The sequence below is a fragment of the Onychomys torridus genome, chromosome 14 (genome assembly GCF_903995425.1).
Source record: "Onychomys torridus chromosome 14, mOncTor1.1, whole genome shotgun sequence".
Taxonomy (NCBI): Eukaryota; Metazoa; Chordata; class Mammalia; order Rodentia; family Cricetidae; genus Onychomys; species Onychomys torridus.
Window position 1 is genome coordinate 26,632,378 of NC_050456.1, and position 19,265 is coordinate 26,651,642.

General features: G+C 39.1%; 1 protein-coding gene across 1 annotated transcript in view; it reads left to right on the plus strand.

Annotated features, from left to right (window-relative positions):
• Positions 1-19,265, plus strand: part of Ttc6 (tetratricopeptide repeat domain 6) — a 160,737-nt gene that overhangs the window by 128,532 nt on the left and 12,940 nt on the right. Inside the window, exons 19-26 of the mRNA XM_036206397.1 lie at positions 75-151; positions 560-720; positions 2,196-2,330; positions 3,169-3,318; positions 4,393-4,533; positions 5,703-5,816; positions 11,674-11,793; positions 15,979-16,052. Coding sequence (XP_036062290.1) covers positions 75-151; positions 560-720; positions 2,196-2,330; positions 3,169-3,318; positions 4,393-4,533; positions 5,703-5,816; positions 11,674-11,793; positions 15,979-16,052 — 972 coding nt within the window. The remainder of the gene's footprint in view (positions 1-74; positions 152-559; positions 721-2,195; positions 2,331-3,168; positions 3,319-4,392; positions 4,534-5,702; positions 5,817-11,673; positions 11,794-15,978; positions 16,053-19,265) is intronic.

Below are 19,265 nucleotides of genomic sequence, written 5' to 3' on the forward strand. Positions count from 1 at the left end.
CCAATAAAAGTTTTAAAAGCCCACAGACCAATTACCTTTTCTCTGCTGAGAATGAAAGCTGTCATTTCTTCCAGGGGACAATACCTTCTTATGATGAAGTGTCATGATCTTGCAAAGCTCACTATTTATCAAGTAGCAGAAATGAACAAAGGTAAATACAACTTACTCAAAATAAAATGTTAAATATTTCTCCATTTTTTTTTTTTTAACTATTTGTAATACATATGTATTGATATTGATAGATGAAGAATTCACTTGTAAGACAAAGAGTCCGAAACTTCAGTCTTTACTTTTACGTAATCGGCTTGTTAGTGATTCAGAGTTTGGGGAATTCTGTGAGAGCGCTCACTCTACGATATATCAGGCTTGTAATTTTACTCTTTTTGGTTTGTAATTATAATTACTTTTTGTTTTATGTTAATAGAAGGTTTTGGTATGGTGTCAATTTGTCATTTGATGTTGAAAAAATAATATGATACTGAATGACTCCCTTAAAATGATTGTATTCTCAACCCTTGCTACTCAGCAGAGACACTGATGAGCTTCCCTTTGCCTTCAGGTCTCATTGAGCTGACGCCAGTACAGCAAGCACTCATTTACTCCTTTTGTGAAAACCATGACAAGGCCATTCACATCTTGGAAGGGGTCACAGCCAGTAGACCAGAGATCTCCACTTTCGCACTCCTGGCAAAAGCCCAAATGAAGGCTAAGAAAATCAAGGTGAACAATCTGTTGATTGATGTTTCTTAAACTTAGTAATGGAATGCACACGGGGCCATTTAAGTATTTTTACAAAATGAGATGATATGGCCTTGGAAGAAGATACTTCCCTATCTGAGCCGTCAGATGGGAATACTACCTAACTAGCACCTCTGTGGCTTGTGGAACTTAGAACAAAAGACTCAGTTAATCTATGCAGATGCCTCATTGTGGAAACACATTTCAAACTCACTGTTTGTTTGTTTGTTTTTTCAGCAAGGGGAAAAGAATACAAATTTTAGCATCTGTAACTATATTGTTACTGTAATAAATACCTAAGAATGTAGCAACAGCTCTAAACTGAGCAGTGAGGTAGATGTTGGAAGGTATTTAAAGATATGCCTTATAAAATATAACCCAATCAGAGGACATCTAGGAGTTTATGGGTGTTGTTCTTTAGGGACCCCAGCAGAAGCCTGGGAGAGCAGGAATCTCACGTAAAAATGAGAGGGTGTGACTTTGTCCACCTGGGGAATGAATGCCTGTAGGATATGTGAAAGGTCTTCAAAGTTCTCAAGAAAATGACTTCTCACCAGGCAGTGGTGCCACACACCTTTAATCCTAGCACTCGGAGGGCAGAGGCAGGAGGATCTCTGTGAGTTCGAGGCCAGCCTGGGCTACAGAGTAAGTTCCAGGAAAGGGTCAAAGTTACATAGAGAAACCCTGTCTCGAAAAACCAAAAAAAAAAAAAAAAAAAGGCTTCTTCAGAAACCAGTATAGAGGAGAAAGATAGACAGAGACAGAGAGATGACAGAGAAGAGATAGAGATAATGAGACAGAAATAGAGAAACAGATAGAGATAGACAGAATGTTTAAGTTAAATCCCATGGCTGCTTTAATAATTTACTATAGTTTAGAAAGCAGAATAACAACAAATGTGTTTAAACTTGATATCTGTGTTTAGAGTCATATGATGATTTGTTAATTAGTAAATGACAGCTGGGAAACTAAACTTCTTTATCATTAATGGGTTCCAATAAAAATATTATTAAATTTATGTGGGTAACTTTTGATGAAAATTCTTTTCTAGAACTAGTTGAATCCCATTAACAGTAAAACAGACAAATTGTATCAGGTATCATCAATACTTCTATTGCCTCCTAACTTCCCAACATGTCATTCAGGGTACTAACTAGGTAATTATTAGCAAATGGTCCCTGAGTTTAAGTCTGATGTTAGAATTCAGAAGTTCCAGTTACAAAACTCCATATATGCAAGCCTGCTTCAGACCTAGTGTATAGGATGGCCCCTGGGTGGAACTTGCTGGGTTCATCCTCCAGTACAGGGTCCTCCAGTTGTGTAAGGACATTTGCGTACTCGTTAGATCTGTGTGCATTTGTATGACATGAGGGCCAAGGTGCTGCGGGCTCCGATGTTGAACAAATAACCAGTTAAAACATCCCCTTCATCTCTTTCCTTTGTTCTTATTCTTACAGGAATCTGTGAGAATATTTAAGAAGGCTTTGGAAATGTTTTCAACTTCTGACAAAGGACCGAGTGCCGTTTCTGTTTCAGCCGACTGTCTGTATAACCTAGGTCTTTGTTACATGGAGGAAGGCAACTTACAAATGGTATCAATGTGCTTAGAAGCAGTGATTATTTGTGACTTTCCAAACTGGTTGCTTGCATCATTTCTGTTTCTGAAGGCTACCCACAATGATGCAAAAAGTCAACTGACCAAAACTGCTTCTAAAGCTGGGCTCATAACTGGCAGTCTGTGCCTGTAATTCCCATGAACTGTTTTAAATTAAATATCAGCACATTTTATTTGACACTAATTTACCAATAATATTTTAAAGCTAATACATGTTTCTTACCAAAATAGTAAATCTAACTGTAGGAAATTATTGTAGCAAAATAATGTCATCATACTAATTTGATTTATTAAATTGTAAGTAGTTAAATTGAATATTTTAATGTGCTGCAGATTAAATGGATAATGATTAGAACATTCTATGACTTTCTTTATTGTTAAATGAAGAATTCAGATTTAAATTATGATGATTAGATACATTGGGAAATTGTGGCACCCTTTTATCCTGAAACTAAACAACTACGTTTCTGTTGTAATTCTTGGACCAGAAAGGAGAAATGTAAGCTGCTGTCTGTGGTTTCTTTGAATTAATGAAATCCAAAGAATAATGATTGAAATTAAACCTCAAAGTTTCAACATGGATTATATAGCTATTTATCTGGAAATATTGGGACCTTTAATTATAAGTCTGACTTATTTCTAAGGATTATACTTGTTTGTTCCACGAGGTTCTTTGGGAGGACATATTTTAAATGGCCCCTCTCCCCAGAAGAATCCTCAAGTGGAGCTTTTCAGTAGCGTGTCCACACTTTCTTCCTCTTCTGAATTTGTGTGCTCTGTCACTGAGTGGTGTCTGCTTCAACACATTCTTCCAGGCTTTTGACTCTTTGACAAAAGCTGTGAAAGCAAATCCCGAATTTGCAGAAGCCTTTTATCATCGGGGACTTTGTAAAGTGAAACTCAACAAAGAGAACTCGATTCTGGATTTTAATCGGGCAATTACACTCAATCCCAAACATTACCAGGTATTTTAATAAGTGACATCAGCGATGTGGAGAATATGTTAGTTTTGGTGATACTATTAAATAGTTCATGTGTGATTGGTAATAAAAAGCAAGAGCAGTTCTCTCTCTCTCTGTCTCTGTCTCTCTCTCTCTCCTCTTTCCCTTCTCTCCCTCCTTCTCCTCTTCCACCCCTTCTTCACTTCCTTCCTTCCTTCCTTCCTTCCTTCCTTCCTTCCTTCCTTTCTTTCTTTCTTTCTTTCTAGACATCATTTTATAGAGCACAGAATGGCCTTGAACTCATTAGGTAGCAGGGGATAACCTTGAACTCTTGACTCTTCTACCTCTGCCTTTCCAGTTTAGAGATTACAGATGTGTACTATCATATCTGACACCACTTAACTATATTTTAACAATCTAAATTTCTGTATTCTTCTTTGGAATGAGAGTATTACTTTTTAACATAGATATTGCATTTGTAACAATATTTTGAGAACTGTGATATATGTAAATATTTCAAAGACATTACTTTATTTTTTAGGAATTTTAATTTACATGCTATAAATTTTATTAGTTTATTGCTTTCATATCAATAGATTTTTGCCTCCTCATAGATTTAAATGACAACAAAAAATTTAGTGAATGAAATTTGACTGGCTCTTGATTTTAAATTAAATTTGAGTTGACTAAATACTAGAAAATTTTAAGGAATTATTAGTAACCATCCTAGATAAATAATGTTGGTGTGGTTATGTAGGGCAGTGTCTTTTTTTCACAGGAGACTCATACTAAAGGAAATGGGGTGATGAATTATGATGTATACAACTTGTTTTTCAAGAGTTTAGGCAAAAAGTGAAGAAAGCGAATACAGTAGGCTACATGTTAATGATAACTGAATCCAAGTAGTAGTGATAAGTATGGTCCCTGTAAAGTTATTTCAATTATGTTGTATGTTTAACTTTTTAATGAAAAGAAATGAGGAAAACTGTTTTACTATTGTCTTTAGGTAGCATAGATGTGTTTGACGTTCCCTATATTCTGGTAGAACTGATGATTTTGCTAAAGCATCCATCTCTGGTTTTCTCCTTCTCTGAAAAGGCATATCTATGCCGAGTAGCCTATTATGGTTTAAAGGGCAGATACTCCAAAGCAATTCTGAATTGTAACGAGGCCATCAGACTATATCCCGAGAGTGTGCGTGCCTACATCTGCAGAGGAGTTCTGAAATACTACAACAGGGTAAGCCGTTCCTGCCAGGTTCCTGAGAGTTTCGAGCTGAGGGTTCTCTGCTTGTTAACTGGGCATTCACTTCCTACATTTCCTCAGATACATGACGTGAGTGTGAGCTGTTTATACACTTGTGGTGTTCCCTGTTTTCTGGACTTAATCTTTGCATATATTGATACATGCTATGTTTATATACAATTTATTTTTAATTACTTGATTGTTGGACATTTGGAATGTTTCTATATTTTGCTATTCATTTTAAATAATGCATTTATATGTGATGAGAACAAAATCATTGCTTGAGTTTCCTAAACAGAAATTCCTGAGCAAAAGATTGTGGTATCTGATGCTGCGTAGAATGATTATTTCTCTCTGACTGTACTTTTGGCTTCTCTTCATTACTGTTGCATATGGAATACTTTGCTTTAGCCCCTTAAAGCAAAAGTGAGACCTTGCATTGCATCCCAATTATTATTGCGTTCAGAAATGTTGACATAAGGTATCAGAGGGGAATGGAAGGGGATGAGAGCGTCCATGTGAGTAGAGAACATTGTGACTGTGTGATACCAGGGTATGAAGGGCAGAAGTAAGTCAGCCCTTCAGTGGTCACCAGAGGACTATGGATTGCTTGCCTTTTACAACCAGTATCGTTTTCTCCAAGCAGTGTAGAAACATTGGTGTAATACTGGTTTACATTAATTTTTTTGAGATTTTATTTTTATTTTATATTATGAGCATTTGCCTGTATGTATGTTTGTGCACTGTATGTGTGCAGTGTCTGTGGAGCCTAGAAGAGGGTGCTAGATCTCTTCGAACTGGAGTTATAGACATTTGTGAGTTGTGGATGCTGGAAATTGAAGCTGGGTCCTTTGGAATATCAGCCCAATGCTCTTAACTTTTGACCCATCTCTCAAGCCCATAATTGTTTAAATTTAAGTTGCTGACATCCTTAATTTTATTTGTAAAGTGAAATTTTATTTATGAGGTAAAAGGACTGTAAGAATCCCTACCAAGATCTTCCTAGTGAACTATGTGAAAGATTATCTTCATTGTATGAATTTTAAAGATAATACATAGAATCTTAAAGGAACACTTTAAACTCTGATAGGCTCACACACTTATTTTATGATTGAACTTTTCTATTATGATTTGTCCTTCTCACTCTTTCATTTTCCTCGTAGAGTTACCAGCTAGCTATTGCAGATTTAACTACAGCTGTCAACATGGACAAGAACAGTTATGCAGCATTTTATAACAGAGCATTGTGTTACACCAAGATAAGGGAACTTCAGATGGTAAATAACCATTTTAGTAAATGCCAGATTTAAAGCATTCGAGATGCAATATGCAACCAATGGCTCCTTGACTTAGACAAGCAATCAATAAACAATATTTCATAAGCAACATGTTAAAGCCTTTTAAAACATGTTTAAAGCACCTGTATTTTCTTCTTATCTCGGCTATAATCTTGGAAAATAATTATTATGGAAATACACACATAAAACTTCACAAACCACAAAGAACCATTTCAGAATAATATTGATTTCTTTCCTAGTGCTAAATTATCTTATGCAGTTTCTATACTGTCAATTCATTTTATAATGCCTGTCCAAATATTTAAATGCCTATATAAATTAGGATACATTCTATAAGTATCATCCGAATAAATGTTTTACTGATCCACTGCCATACATAATTTTGTAGAAGTGATCACTAGCAATACTCTTTTACAACTTGGACCCAAGCTTGAACAGCTCATGGAGGTATTTGTTGTAGAATTCTGAGACTGTACATGCAGTGAAGAGTACAGAGTCACGTGTTCCACCTGCAGGGACCGTGACAGGGATTTGATCACGTGCTACAAAGCTTGCTTCTGCAACCTTAATTTGCTGTCAAGCTCATTTGTATTTTCTAATCTTGCTGCTATCACAGCTTCATCCTTTGTCAATATGGTTGATTTCAATGAGAATCAGCTCGATATGATCACCCACCTGCAAGTTCTTTGCCTTTTGTTCCCTGCTCTTGCTTCTTTCCTCTGTCTACTGGTCTCTCCTTTCTCATTTCTGCCCCATTTCCATAGCAGCAGTGCGTTCTTTCAGTAGACTTCAGCCTCCCACTGTTCTAGGTGGACACACTCCTCAGTCTGAAAGACTCAGCTAAGGCTGCTTACAGCTTCCAGAGATTTGGAAGTCACAGGGAAGACGGGTTGAGAAACCTCCTGCCCAGCAGAAGAATGTGACATTCCTGACAGCTAGTCCTGCAAGTTTGTCTTCCTCTAGAGATGTAGACAAATGAATCATTAATTTTTAACAAGGCAGTTGTTAAAGGAGCTAACTAAAAGGTCATTTATCAGGGACCTCCCAAGCAGGTGCCTTTGAGGGCCTTCCTTACACATTCCTGCCTGAAGGTAAGCTCAGGCCAAACACAATGGGCTGGGCAAGGAAGGAACTGCCACCTGTTATCTCAGTTATGCAGAAAAGCCAATTCTGGGTAAATGAGGACCATGTAAATGACTGCATAAATGGGACCAAAATAGGGTTCCAAAATATTGGTGATTTTCAAGATGCCAGGACCCCAGAGCATTTCATCTGCTCATTTTACAGGTAACAAGGAAAAGAGAGTGGGGAGAGGCCACAGAACTCACCCAGGTCCTGCAGGGAGCTGGAACCCTGTGCTGGCATCCACATCTTTGTTTCCTTCTAGGTTCACCATCCTGAGGTAGCTCCCGAAAGCTGTCTGACTGCAGATGGGATGGCATGTCACTTCACAGTGTCACCAGCCCCCCTTTCGAAGGCTTTCACCTTCTTTTCTGCATCCCTCCCGTCCCTGGGCTGACGTGCTTAGGCATTCTTTGTGGAGAGAGTTTCCTAAAATCTGAGCATGGTGAATTTTTTTGTTTGTTCGAAATTTGAATAACTTGAAAGCAGTCATCATTTGTCATTTTCAAGCATAACACTTAAACAATAGCAAAACCAAAATATGTATTATTGAAACACAAAGCTGAAAAGTATGTGGAAATTGAACCAACTAGAACCTATGAAGGCATTTTTATTTTTCAAATTTGCTGTCTTTACCCCCTTCGAAAAGTTACAAAAATATATTCAGATGAAAGTGGACTTTGCGATCTATTTTAGGGTCTCTGGATCAAGTAGCTTGTCAGATTGACTCCTACAGCCAGTGGATCATGAAGTTAGACAGGAAGAAGGCAGCTCACATGCTTCATTTCTCTCTTCATTGCCCACAGAGGAGCCTTTATGCATGTCATTGTTCTACCAGGATGGTTTTCCGACATCAGTTTCCCCCATGCAGCAGGTTCACAGAGCCTTGGAACAGCATGGTGGCTTTTGACTCTGCAGTTCTATAGTAATGAAAACAGGAGCCGTTACCTCCTCTTTATGGCTTCTTGTATGATAAGCACCAGGCTACACACTGTATCAACTGTATAGCCAAGGCATTTCTGTTTTAGGAAGAATTGAGGGATGGTGAGCACCATTGGGATTTCCAGGTTCTTGTGTCCCTAAACACAGATTTGGCATCTACACATGTTGAGAGCAGAAGGAAAAGCATGGGTTTATTAAGGGGATAAAGGCACTTCTAAGACTGGCAGTGGGTCATGGCTAGCGAAAGGTCAAAGTTTCCATAGAGCCTGAAGCAGTAGAATGGAGAATCTGTAATCTGTACTGAGCACACTTTTTTTTCCCTCCAAATGCTCTGCTGTGTTGGCCTTGGGAACATGTGGTAAGGAATTTCTACACTGGTTTCATTCTTTATTTATTTTTGTTACCATTATTGTAAATTGTACGAGTGTTTTGCCTGCATATATGCCTATGTGCCATGTGCATGCAGTACCCACAGAGATCAGAAAAGTTGGATCTCCTGAGACTAGAGTTATAGGTGGTTGCAATTTGTCACATGGATGCTGGGAATCAAACCAGGGTCCTCTGGAAGGGCAGCCAGTGCCTTTAGCCACCAAGACATCTCTCTGGCAATCCTGCAAGCTAGTTGATTCAGAAGTTCTAAAATAGATTCCAGTGATATCTTTCATGTGCAAATTTTGACCTCACATGCCTGCAGTATTTGCAAGCGGACTCTAAAAATGTATTAAAATGTAATATTCTTGTAGTCAGAAGTTTCTCTGGACTTGCCCCACCCATGGTCAGGACAAATCTCTCCCACCCAATTCCCTCAACACCTTGGTCCCAAGTAAACACACAGAGACTCATATTATTTACACACTATGTGGCCTATGGGTCAGGCTTCTTGCTAGCTAGCTCTTATAACTTAACTCAACCCATTTCTATTAATCTACATGTTGCCACGTGGCCATGGTGTTATCAGTCTGCTAGCATCTTGTTGCTCCTTGCTGCGGCGGTTGGTGTATTCTCTTACTCTCCTTTCTTCTCACATCTCTTCAGTTTGAATGTCCCGCCTAGCCTTATTCTGCCTCGCCATTGGCCAAACAGCTTTGTTTATCAACCAATCAGATCAACACATAGTCACAGAATACAGAAAGACATCCCACAGCACATTCTGGTTTGTAGCTGAGGAAACAGACTTCAAGTTAAACTACTCTTCTTAAACTCAGTATCTAGTAACAGCAACTGATGATACAAATTCAGGGAAAGCTATGGCTTTTGCTCTCTTAACCAAACCTTTTAGGATAGACAAACTGGGAGATGTCTGCAATTTCAGACTTTAGAGATTTGAGGCATGAGGATCACGGATTCAAGGCTAATGTGGTCTCCAAAGCAAGTTCTGACTAGGTAGAGTTACGTGGTATGACCCTTTCTATCTCAAGGGTCATTAAAACAAAGAAAAACCAAACCAGAAAGCACCTTCAGTGTTCTCATCTCCACCACTCACCCTGAGCTTCCCTGAACTCTCACTTAAAATCTTTTTTCATGTTCAGCTGCTTGATGGCTCTCTAGGGCGTCCTACACACTCTGCATTCCAGTGAGCCAGACAAGGTGTAATGAACAGTGTAGGTGGTTCTTCAAGTATTGCTAAACATTTTATATGCCTAGCAATATTTATATTTATATCACAGGATACATATAAGATCTCTAATTGTACAGTATCTTTAGACACACATGCCAGCAAATAGTAGAGAAGGGCAAGTGAGCAAGAATTCAACAGAAAGTTAAATTCTGTTTATTTGCCTTTTATGATCATCTGATACTATAGCCATGAATGAGCCTTGTTTGACTAACCATGTGGCTGTTTTGAACAAATCATCCACTAAAAATACTGTAGAAGCATGCACCAATTAGTGCTTAGTGCAGAGGGGATATCAGTTAAGCGCTGCCTCCCCAGTCAACGGAAAAACTTAGGAGGAAGTGATTCCTTCTTGGTGGATTCATTCTTCGAGCTCAGGTTGCTTCCTTTAAAAACAATGAGTCAAATAAAGAAAATACGGTAAATATACACAATGGAGTACTACTCAGCAGAGAAAAACAATGACATCATGAGGTTTGCAGGCAAATGGATGGATCTAGAAAAAAATCATCCTGAGTGAGGTAACCCAGACTCAGAAAGACAAACATGGTATGTACTCACTCATAGGAGGACACTAGATGTAAAACAAAGATGACTAGACTGCTACACAACTCCAGGGAGGCTACCTAGAAAACGGGACCCTAGGAAAGACACAGGGATCACCCAATGACAGAGAAATGGGGGAGATCTACATGAACAACCTGGACGACAGTGGGAGTAATGAAGGGCAAGGTTTGAGGGAAAGAGAGCTTAGGGGAGCAGGAGATCCCAGCTGGATCAAGAACAGAAAGGGAGAACAAGGAATAACAGACCATGATAAATGATGACCACATGAGAACAGGAATAGGCAGAGTGCTGGAGAGGTCCCCAGAAATCCACAATGATATATCCTCTGTAGACTGCTGGCAATGGTCAAGAGAAAGCCTTATCTGACCTAGTCTGGTGATCAGATGGCCAAACACCCTAACAGTCGAGCTGGAACTCTCATCCAATAACTGATGGAAGTGGACACAGAGATCCTCAGCCAGGCCCCAGGTGGAGCTCCAGGAGTCTAATTGTCGAGAAAGAGGAGGGACTGTAAGAGCGTGAATTGTTGACCCCAAGATTGGAGAGGCACAGGGACAAATAGCCAAACGAATGGAAGCACATGAATTATGAACCAAAGGCTGTGGAGCCCCCAGCTGGATCAGGCCCTCTGGATTAGTGAGACAATTGAATAACTTGAACTGTTTGGGAGGTATCCAGGCTGTGGGACTGGGACCTGTCCTTAGTGCATGAACTGGCTGTTTGGAACCTTGGGCTTACACAGGGACAATTTCTCAGCCTGGAAGGAGGGGACTGGACCTGCCTGTACTGAATCCACCAGGTTTAAATGAATCCCCAGGGGAGTCTTGGCCCTGGAGGAGATGGGAATGGAGGGGAGGGGCTGGGGGGAAAGTGGGGGTGGGGGCGGGAGGGGGGAGGACAGGGGAACCCATGGCTGATGTGTAAAATTAAAACACAAATATAATAAAAAAAAAGTGAAAAAAAAAGAGTCGATTTATCAACATACTGAAGACTTCCCTGTTTCCCTCTTCAGTTTTGTTGTGATCCTTTTTCATTGTGGTTTATTCATTTGATAAATTTGTGATTTTTTCCCTTTGATTAAAACTTACCAAATGCCCATTATGTGAAGGCAAGATGCTTGTCACTAGGTTTATAGTGATGAAAAGATGAAACACTTGCCTCCTGCAGTTTAGACTTCAGTGAGGAAGTCAATGAAATTCTAAAAGGAATTTAAATTTCAAACAGGAACCTCCACTTGGCTTTTATGTGAATGTGATATTTGGAGAAAGTATCCAGTGTGTGTGTATGTTGTGTGTGTGTGTGTGGGGGAGGGTGTTGAGTCCCTTTCTTCCAAACTATGTAATGCATACGAGCATGCATAGCAAACAGATGGCATGTGGACTACAAGCATATTGAGTACTTATTTAAAATCTGCACTAGCCATAAAACTATAGCTAAAAGGAATCTTCAAGCTGAGCATAGACTTACGTCACATTCCAGAATTGATCCTGAGATCCCACTCTGGGTAGAATCATATTTGTCCCAGGACAATGGGGTAAGCAAGTCTCTAAAGAGTTGCACCGTGGCTCTAAGTGACTGTTTTCTTTTTAGGCTCTAAGAGATTATGGCATTGTGCTGCTTCTTGACGTGGGAGAAAGAATAGCATTAAATACCTTCATTAACCGTGCACTCATCTACACTGAACTAAAGCAGTATGGCTTTGCACTAGAGGTGAGCCTTCCTATGGGTATGGGCAAATGACCTACTTGATTTCACACAGCCTCAGAAACTAGCTTGCATTGCTACAGAATAGCAGTGTTTATGAGTGGCGGTGTTAGGAAGAATTGTATTGAAATGTCTGGGATAACTAATAGAATTTTTATGAGACCTATTCATTTTAATTACAGCTGCATGGTTAATGCATTAGTATTTTTTAATGAAGGCTATCATCTCCCAAAGGAAGTACATAAAAAATTCAATTAACAAAATTATTTGTACGTATTTTACTCTGTTCTACAATGTTCTTTCTCACTCACAGTTTTCCTTCTCCTGTGGAAATTTGTCAAAATAAGTCTGTTTCAAACTGGGTAGGACATAGATGTGTAGAATGTGTTGAGAACATCCTTTTACGCTTTTAAGACTAGGCCTTCGGGACTGGAATTTATGGAAGCATATTGGAAAGAAACATGCAGTTTTCAACTTATTGCATTAGAGAATAAATATAGTTCATAATTCTCATTCTTAATGTTTATTATGACATGACAGTAATTTTTGGAATTAAAATTTAGAAACAAGACAAATATGGAATATCCATTTGTAGTGATGGTCATTTTATGTATTTGTTACATCTATATAAACTTATATAATGAAATATTTCCTTGCTGAATTCCAGCTTTGACAGTGGTGCAAATTTAGAATTTTAACTTAGAGATAAGGAAACAAATATTCAAGAGAGGTTAAATAGGACCTTTGAGCAGTAAGTACTGAGGCAGGCAGGATCTGAACTCAGGTCCCGCTAGATTATAAATGCCATGTCCTTTCCAACAAGGCAGTTTAGACGTTTGGGAAGTCAGGAGAGAATTACTCTTGACTCTGTTCTTCACCTACCACATATTTAGCTCATTAGAAAGTCTGCTTCTTTCTGTCACTGAAACAAATTTTGAACTATATCAGTTCTAATTGCTATTTTCTTCTCAACCAGGAAGTCCCAGGTGAGATTTGAACTCAGATCTCAGAACAGTTTTCTGTCTCCTAGCCTGCTGAAGTTGCTTACCCTTGGCTATGCCTTTCCACACTCACCCTGGCACATGAATTCTCCACATAGCAGTCAAACAAACTGCTTTAAAACATAGACGAGACTAAGTCATTCCTCTGCCCCAAACCTGCAGTGTCCCATCGCACCAGACAAAAACTTGAATTCCTGACCATTAAAACCAAGGTTCTACTTGCTGTGACTGATGCTCACTTCAGACTTTACCACCAATCTTCTTTTCTACACTGAAATCACTACTCTCTGGCCTCTTGCTATTCTCTGGTAAGGCCACTTCCTTCCCTGCTCTGGGGAGATACACCAGCTGCCCCTATTCACATATCATAGCTGTAGCTCTAAGCCCTAATTTAATCCAAGTTTCTAACTGAATCTGATCTTTCAATCAAAAGAAAACTGAAAAATTGAAATATGATATCAAAAATATTAAAAGACCTCAAAACAAATTTGGAGATAGGATAAAGAAGCACCTGTCAAAGAGACCAGAAGAAAACAAACAATAAGATGTGAGACTCAACTCCAGTGATGTGAATAGTTATGTTAAGTAGAAATGGTCAAAAGTCACCAAATAAAAGAATGGCATGTTAGATGAGAATTTCGAAAAGTATCTAGCACATTCTGGGTACAAGAAATACACTTCAAATACAATGATGTGGATAGAGATATACAAGAAAGCATACAAAAGCAAAGTAGTGATCCTTTGTGTAAAGGAAACGAGTCGCTAAGAAGTAAATAAAAACATATAAATGGTGCAGACAGAGAAGAAACAATAAAGGTTATAAGAGTGTGTGATAAGGAAAGAAAACAAGATAAAGTCATAAAGCATATCTATAGGATAAAAGATTCTTGGAAGGATCAATTGACTGAACCCTTAAGCGGCATGAGAAATAGATAGATAGTGGGCAGCTGTCTGATGTCCCCAGGACCAGCTGGATCAGGAAGCATCTGGACTCGAAAGCTTGGGCTAATGGTACTTTAGGTTGTATTAGGAACATTTGCCCATGCCTTTTCCTTCTTACAAATCTACCAGGTGAAACAAAGGAATTAAAATAGATTCAATAAAAGAATTAAAAAAAATAGACATGATATTTAGGTGCCACACGGTACTGTTCAAGAGTTTGGTGCCTTAAATTTAAATATATATGAGCAGTCATAGATCAAATATCAGACATTAAGGGATGTAAAGTTGGTATCCCCAAAACGCATTTTCATAGGTTCTTAAAGATGATGGAAGAAGGGCAAGTGTGTGGGATGATGGCATCAGAGAGCTAAACTCACCTATGTAAGGAGTGAATAACTGTAAATATGATCTGACACTCATGGTTTTTAGGAGTTTGAAGGCAAACACCAGAGTAACATATAAAGTTAACTGCCCTTAAGAGGTGGGACTAGGAGTAAGGAGAATTGGAAGGGAGGGTCACTGTTCAGCATTCTATAGTTTTATAAGGTACCACCTACAATATAATGGATTACTTTAGTAAGAATACAGTAATAATATAGACATAGAGGCATTGTTGGATCTCTTTACAAACTACAAAATAAAGCTGGTCATGTTTAAATGAGTGTAAGTTGGCAGATTTTGAGGATCTGGAGACAGCATCAGCTCCAATTTCAGGTACATTGGTGGTGTTGGGAGTAAGAAAGATGTGGTCATCTGTAGTTCCCAGAGAAGGGGAGTTGAGGGAAAACCATGGTAAATGAGGACAGCAAGTTTCCACAGGAGATGGGTAACGATTCTCAGAGACAGAATGAGGGATGCCTGGTAGATTTCTTACTTAGATTATATTTAACGAGATAACAGATTTCTGATTTCCATCCTGATCCTTCCATTTAGTCTGAAAATGTGCTGTGCAGCTTTAAGAGTAGGATCCCCACTTTGAGACTGGTCGGTGATGAGGCCATTTCCTCTCATAGGGACCCCAAGTTTTCAATTTGACCTTATTCCCCAATCTTTTACCTCTAGGGATAGCAGAGAATCCATTTTACTTCTTAAGACAAGCAGGCTCTCCCTCTAATGACAACCAGGGGAAACTTGTGAGAAGTAGGGAGGAATGAGTGGTTAAGGCCTCTCTAGTTGAGCAGTGCCTTCTGGGGCTAGAGGGCTATGGTTACTTTTCAGAAGCACATTTGAAGGAATTTCCTTTTGCCATGCCAGGAGAGAGTACCATCTCTCCACGGTTCAGCTTAGCTTAAGTGAAGTAACAGCCAGAAATGCCCATGGAGATTCCTGTTGATGCCCATCTTTGGGAAGATCATGGCCATTTTTATTTCTTGGAGGTTCTTGGCGCTTAACTTCAGAAGGTGTTTCACCTCATTATAGCAATCAGTAAAATAAGTCATATATAGTCACTACATATGCATGTATGAAGATGACATTTGATTACGATCAAGTTTAATACTGTTTTTATTTGCTTTCATGCTGAAAATAATTCTGTAAGATTTTGAGGTGATTACAAGCTTCAGACAACATTTTTCATTTTCCGGTCCATTTTGGCAGGCTCTCTTAGAGACTCAGCACTTTTGAAAAATTCTCTGCAACAGCCTGTTCCCCCGGGCCATTCCAATTCACTCTTGTCTGCTTTCTAAATTTCACATCCTAGAGTTGGAGTTCCTATTTCTCCACTTCATGGGGTCTTCCGGATCCTTGCACAGAATCATACACCTCCTCCCAGAAGTGTGGATTCCAGAAGTAGGTTCAAACCCAACCAGTGCATGTTCTGTTTTGTCATCACTTACCTGCCTGGCACCTAATTGTCCAAAAGTCATGTAATTCCAAAGGTTCTTTCCAGGGGAATTTCCTTTTCTGCCTGAGAAGGGAAGTTTCCAGTGGTGTAAACAATAAAAGAAAATAAATGAGATACTTTGTTACATACCACAGGGCAGCCCCCCAACCCCCCGCAGGAAAAGCCCCTGTTCTTAAGGTGGATACAAGTCACACAGACTCAGAATGTTAATAATGATTGGCATTCCTTGTTCCATCCATTCTCATTAGATGAGATTCTGTGAAGAAAAAAAGAAAACAAAATGAAGGTTTAGGAAGATGTCTAGTTTAATGGTTTATGTGCTGTATTCTTACGTGGGATCAGAGTTAGAAGGACGTTTTAAGGAGATACACGACAAATTAACAAGATCTAATAAACCTGTTTCAGGATTATAAACAAGCTGCACTGATCAGCCATACTAGCGTGAGCCTTTGTCAAGCTACAGCCATGTGTCACCACAGGTATGGAGCGCCACTGTTGTCAAAGGGGAAGCAAACAGGGGGGGGGGGGGGGGGTGGGGTCAGCAGACATGACCAGTTACAGCCCCATCCAGAAGACAAAAGGGAATGGGAAGGATGGAGGGGAGTGTGGCTGTGACACACTGCAAAAATGGTGATGGGCATATAAAAAAATCCTCCTATGAATCTGAAGACCCTATCAGTAACACCCTTGTGCCTTCTAAGAAACTGACTTGTACTAAATCACCAATTAAATATTTATACCATGCACTGAAGATGTCTGTTTGATTGAAGCCTATACACAAAATGTTGATTAAATGCTTGAATTATCCAATCATAAAATAATTTGTTCAGAAAGCCCATTTCTTGGAAAGGAGAGTGATTTTAAAATATTTTCAAGAAAAATTTGCACCAATCAGAGATATTTTTACATCTAAAAATACTGAAAACAATCCAAGAAAATATATTAAAATCTACAAAAATACAATACTGAAGAGTTAGCTCTTTCTGAGATGTCTATACAAACACATTATAGACAGGGACAGTTAGAAATAACAACAGTAACCCACAACCCTCAGAACAACTGCAGCGATTTTAATATGGAAACGATGTTATTGTTTAATAATAGTTTGTACCATTACTTTTGGTAAGGAAAAGAATGCCAGTTCCTTTGGAGGAGTAAACTGGGGTGATTCATAAATTAAAGAGGCATGTTTGTGCCAATACACGGTTTAAAAGGCTAGAATAGAGTTTGAATTATTTGGAAAACTGACATTCTAATTTTCCTTTTTAGGATGTAGATATACAGCTACATCCCCCCCCCCCCAAAGTAAAGTTCTTTTTGTAGGAGAAAAGTAATATAGTGGTTGTAAATTCTGCAGATGCCTTGGGGTTAAAACCTGGTCTCAGACCTTTCATTATACACAGTCATACCTTTGTCTATTTTGATGCATCGATCTTTGTGTGATCCGTCTCTTTAAGCACTTGTCATTCTTAGGAAGAATTGGAATGGTGACTGATGTGTTTACTTTGGTGGACGTGTGTAGGCCAAAATGTCTGAGATCATTGCATCTGTCAACATTTGTAACATCCCACAACTCCGCTCAGCCTCGTTTCTATTTTAACAACTATTAGAATCAGCCAGTGCCTCCCTGTGTTGGGCTCACATCTTTATGAAGTGTGATCTTGGAGTACCACAGCCAAGCCTCCTTAAAGCCGATACTACTGTGCCCGTTCCAAATAACCCACCGGTCAGCAGCTCTCTAGGCTCTCCATTGTTCTCTAGTAATTTAAATCAACAGCCTCCACAGCTCAGAGTTTTAATTCTGTGTGTATTGAGTTTTCACAGTTTTATCAAACTTTAACAACAAGGAATATTTAGTGATTATCTATTTTTTTAGAAAAATTATTTTGGCAACAAACTTACACTATGGAAGAATGACTTGCAACTATGGAACTTACTTTTGACCTTTTTTTTTTTTAAAGGGAAAGCATAGTTTTTAACTTAGAAAGTTTTATAAAAATAATAAACCCTTAAATTTCAGGGCTTTGTTCTTTGAACTAAGGGAGCTGACTTTTGAAGCATCCTTTGTATATTCTAGCTCTCACTCTTGTGGTTGCCTGGAGACAACATTCCATGGGGTGAGTATCCTACTTATTCCCAATTTAATCACCAGGAGTGTTGTGGCAATGTGAACTTTTAGATCCCAATGAAAAAGCCACCTTTGTATTTTAAAAAATGATAGCTATTACTTGGCTGTATGTCACAAACACATTTACCCTACTTCTTTTGATATTTGCATAAGCTGTTTTTAAGTCTTTAACTCTGCAAGCCACATTCTTCAGTGTTTGGAGGTATTTGTGATTTGTTTGTACAGTTCAGAAGGACATCTCTGGTCACATCTGTGATTACTGTAAATGCAGTGGGCCTGTGTGGGTGACTCAGAGCAGATACTGTAAGCTTGAACTCCTCCTGAGATTGGTCACATGACTTTAAAGTTCATGTAAAAAATTATTTCAGGAAAACTTTTAATGAACTTTGTATATGCAGCAGCCAATGCTTGATGACTGACAGGTCAAGGGACACTTACCCCGAAGCAATATAGATATTCTGCCAGATCTTCCCACTGAATCACTGCCATGCTAGGGCTTACTCCAGCCAGAGGGATGTGGTGGCAGACCCATCTCCAGGAAAATGGAGGTGATTTTTCTACAGGGCATCGAGGTCATTTTCTCCTGTGTCTATTGGTTTTGTATGCAAGGGGGAGGGGGAAGGGATACCTTGTCTTCATCTCTGCCTCCTGGCTTGGCTGTGGCTTTCAGTCAGGGATGAATTTAAGGTGCTCGTCAGGTGACTTTAGAAAGTCCACATCTTCCCTTTAGGTTGTTTACTCAGCTGGATGGACTCAAGTGCACATCAGATAGCACTGATAACTGGATAGCTGCAACAGCCCTTCACAATACATTCACTTGCCTTACAGAGTAATGGGCTTTGATTCACTGTCCGACTTGCTGCTGTAGGTTTTTGTAATTGGTTAGGCTACACAAAATGAAAGATTGTATTTTATAAGCCCCATAGCAGAGTTTTAAATTCCTTGATGGGTAAGAAGTGCAGTGGATATGATATGCACTGAATGGCAATATAATAGAATGCTCAAATAGTTTATAGTGAATATATGACAATGGTTTGGAAAAATACAGAATATTTCGACCATCTAGGTACACATTGTAACTAAATACTTCTCTACCCATTGGTAGAATTACTGAATATGAGAAAACCTATCCACAAATGCATTTTACACAGAATTCCTATGCCATCTTTATTCTTGATAAATAGGGCTAATCCATATGTCGAGTTGCTGATGTAATCCACCAAGATGTACCTGGAGAGACACTGTGACCCCACATTCAAATGGACTGGTACATCTTAACTAGTGGCAGTTACTGAGACAGCAGTGCAGCTTCACTATAAACAACCAGGGAGATGGTCCTGTGATCTCTGAGTAACCACACACAGAATGAACTCAGAAGTTACTCCATGAGTCATGAAGGCCATTGTTAACCATTGCTTGTCTGATACATCTGAAGCCACGTGTCCTGTGTCCCTACTACTTTAGGGTTGATCCTCCTGTTATCTTCTATATGTCACTCAATGCACACCTTTGGGTGGTGTTTGATAAAAAAAAAATGTGGACACAGAATCACAAGGTTTTTTTC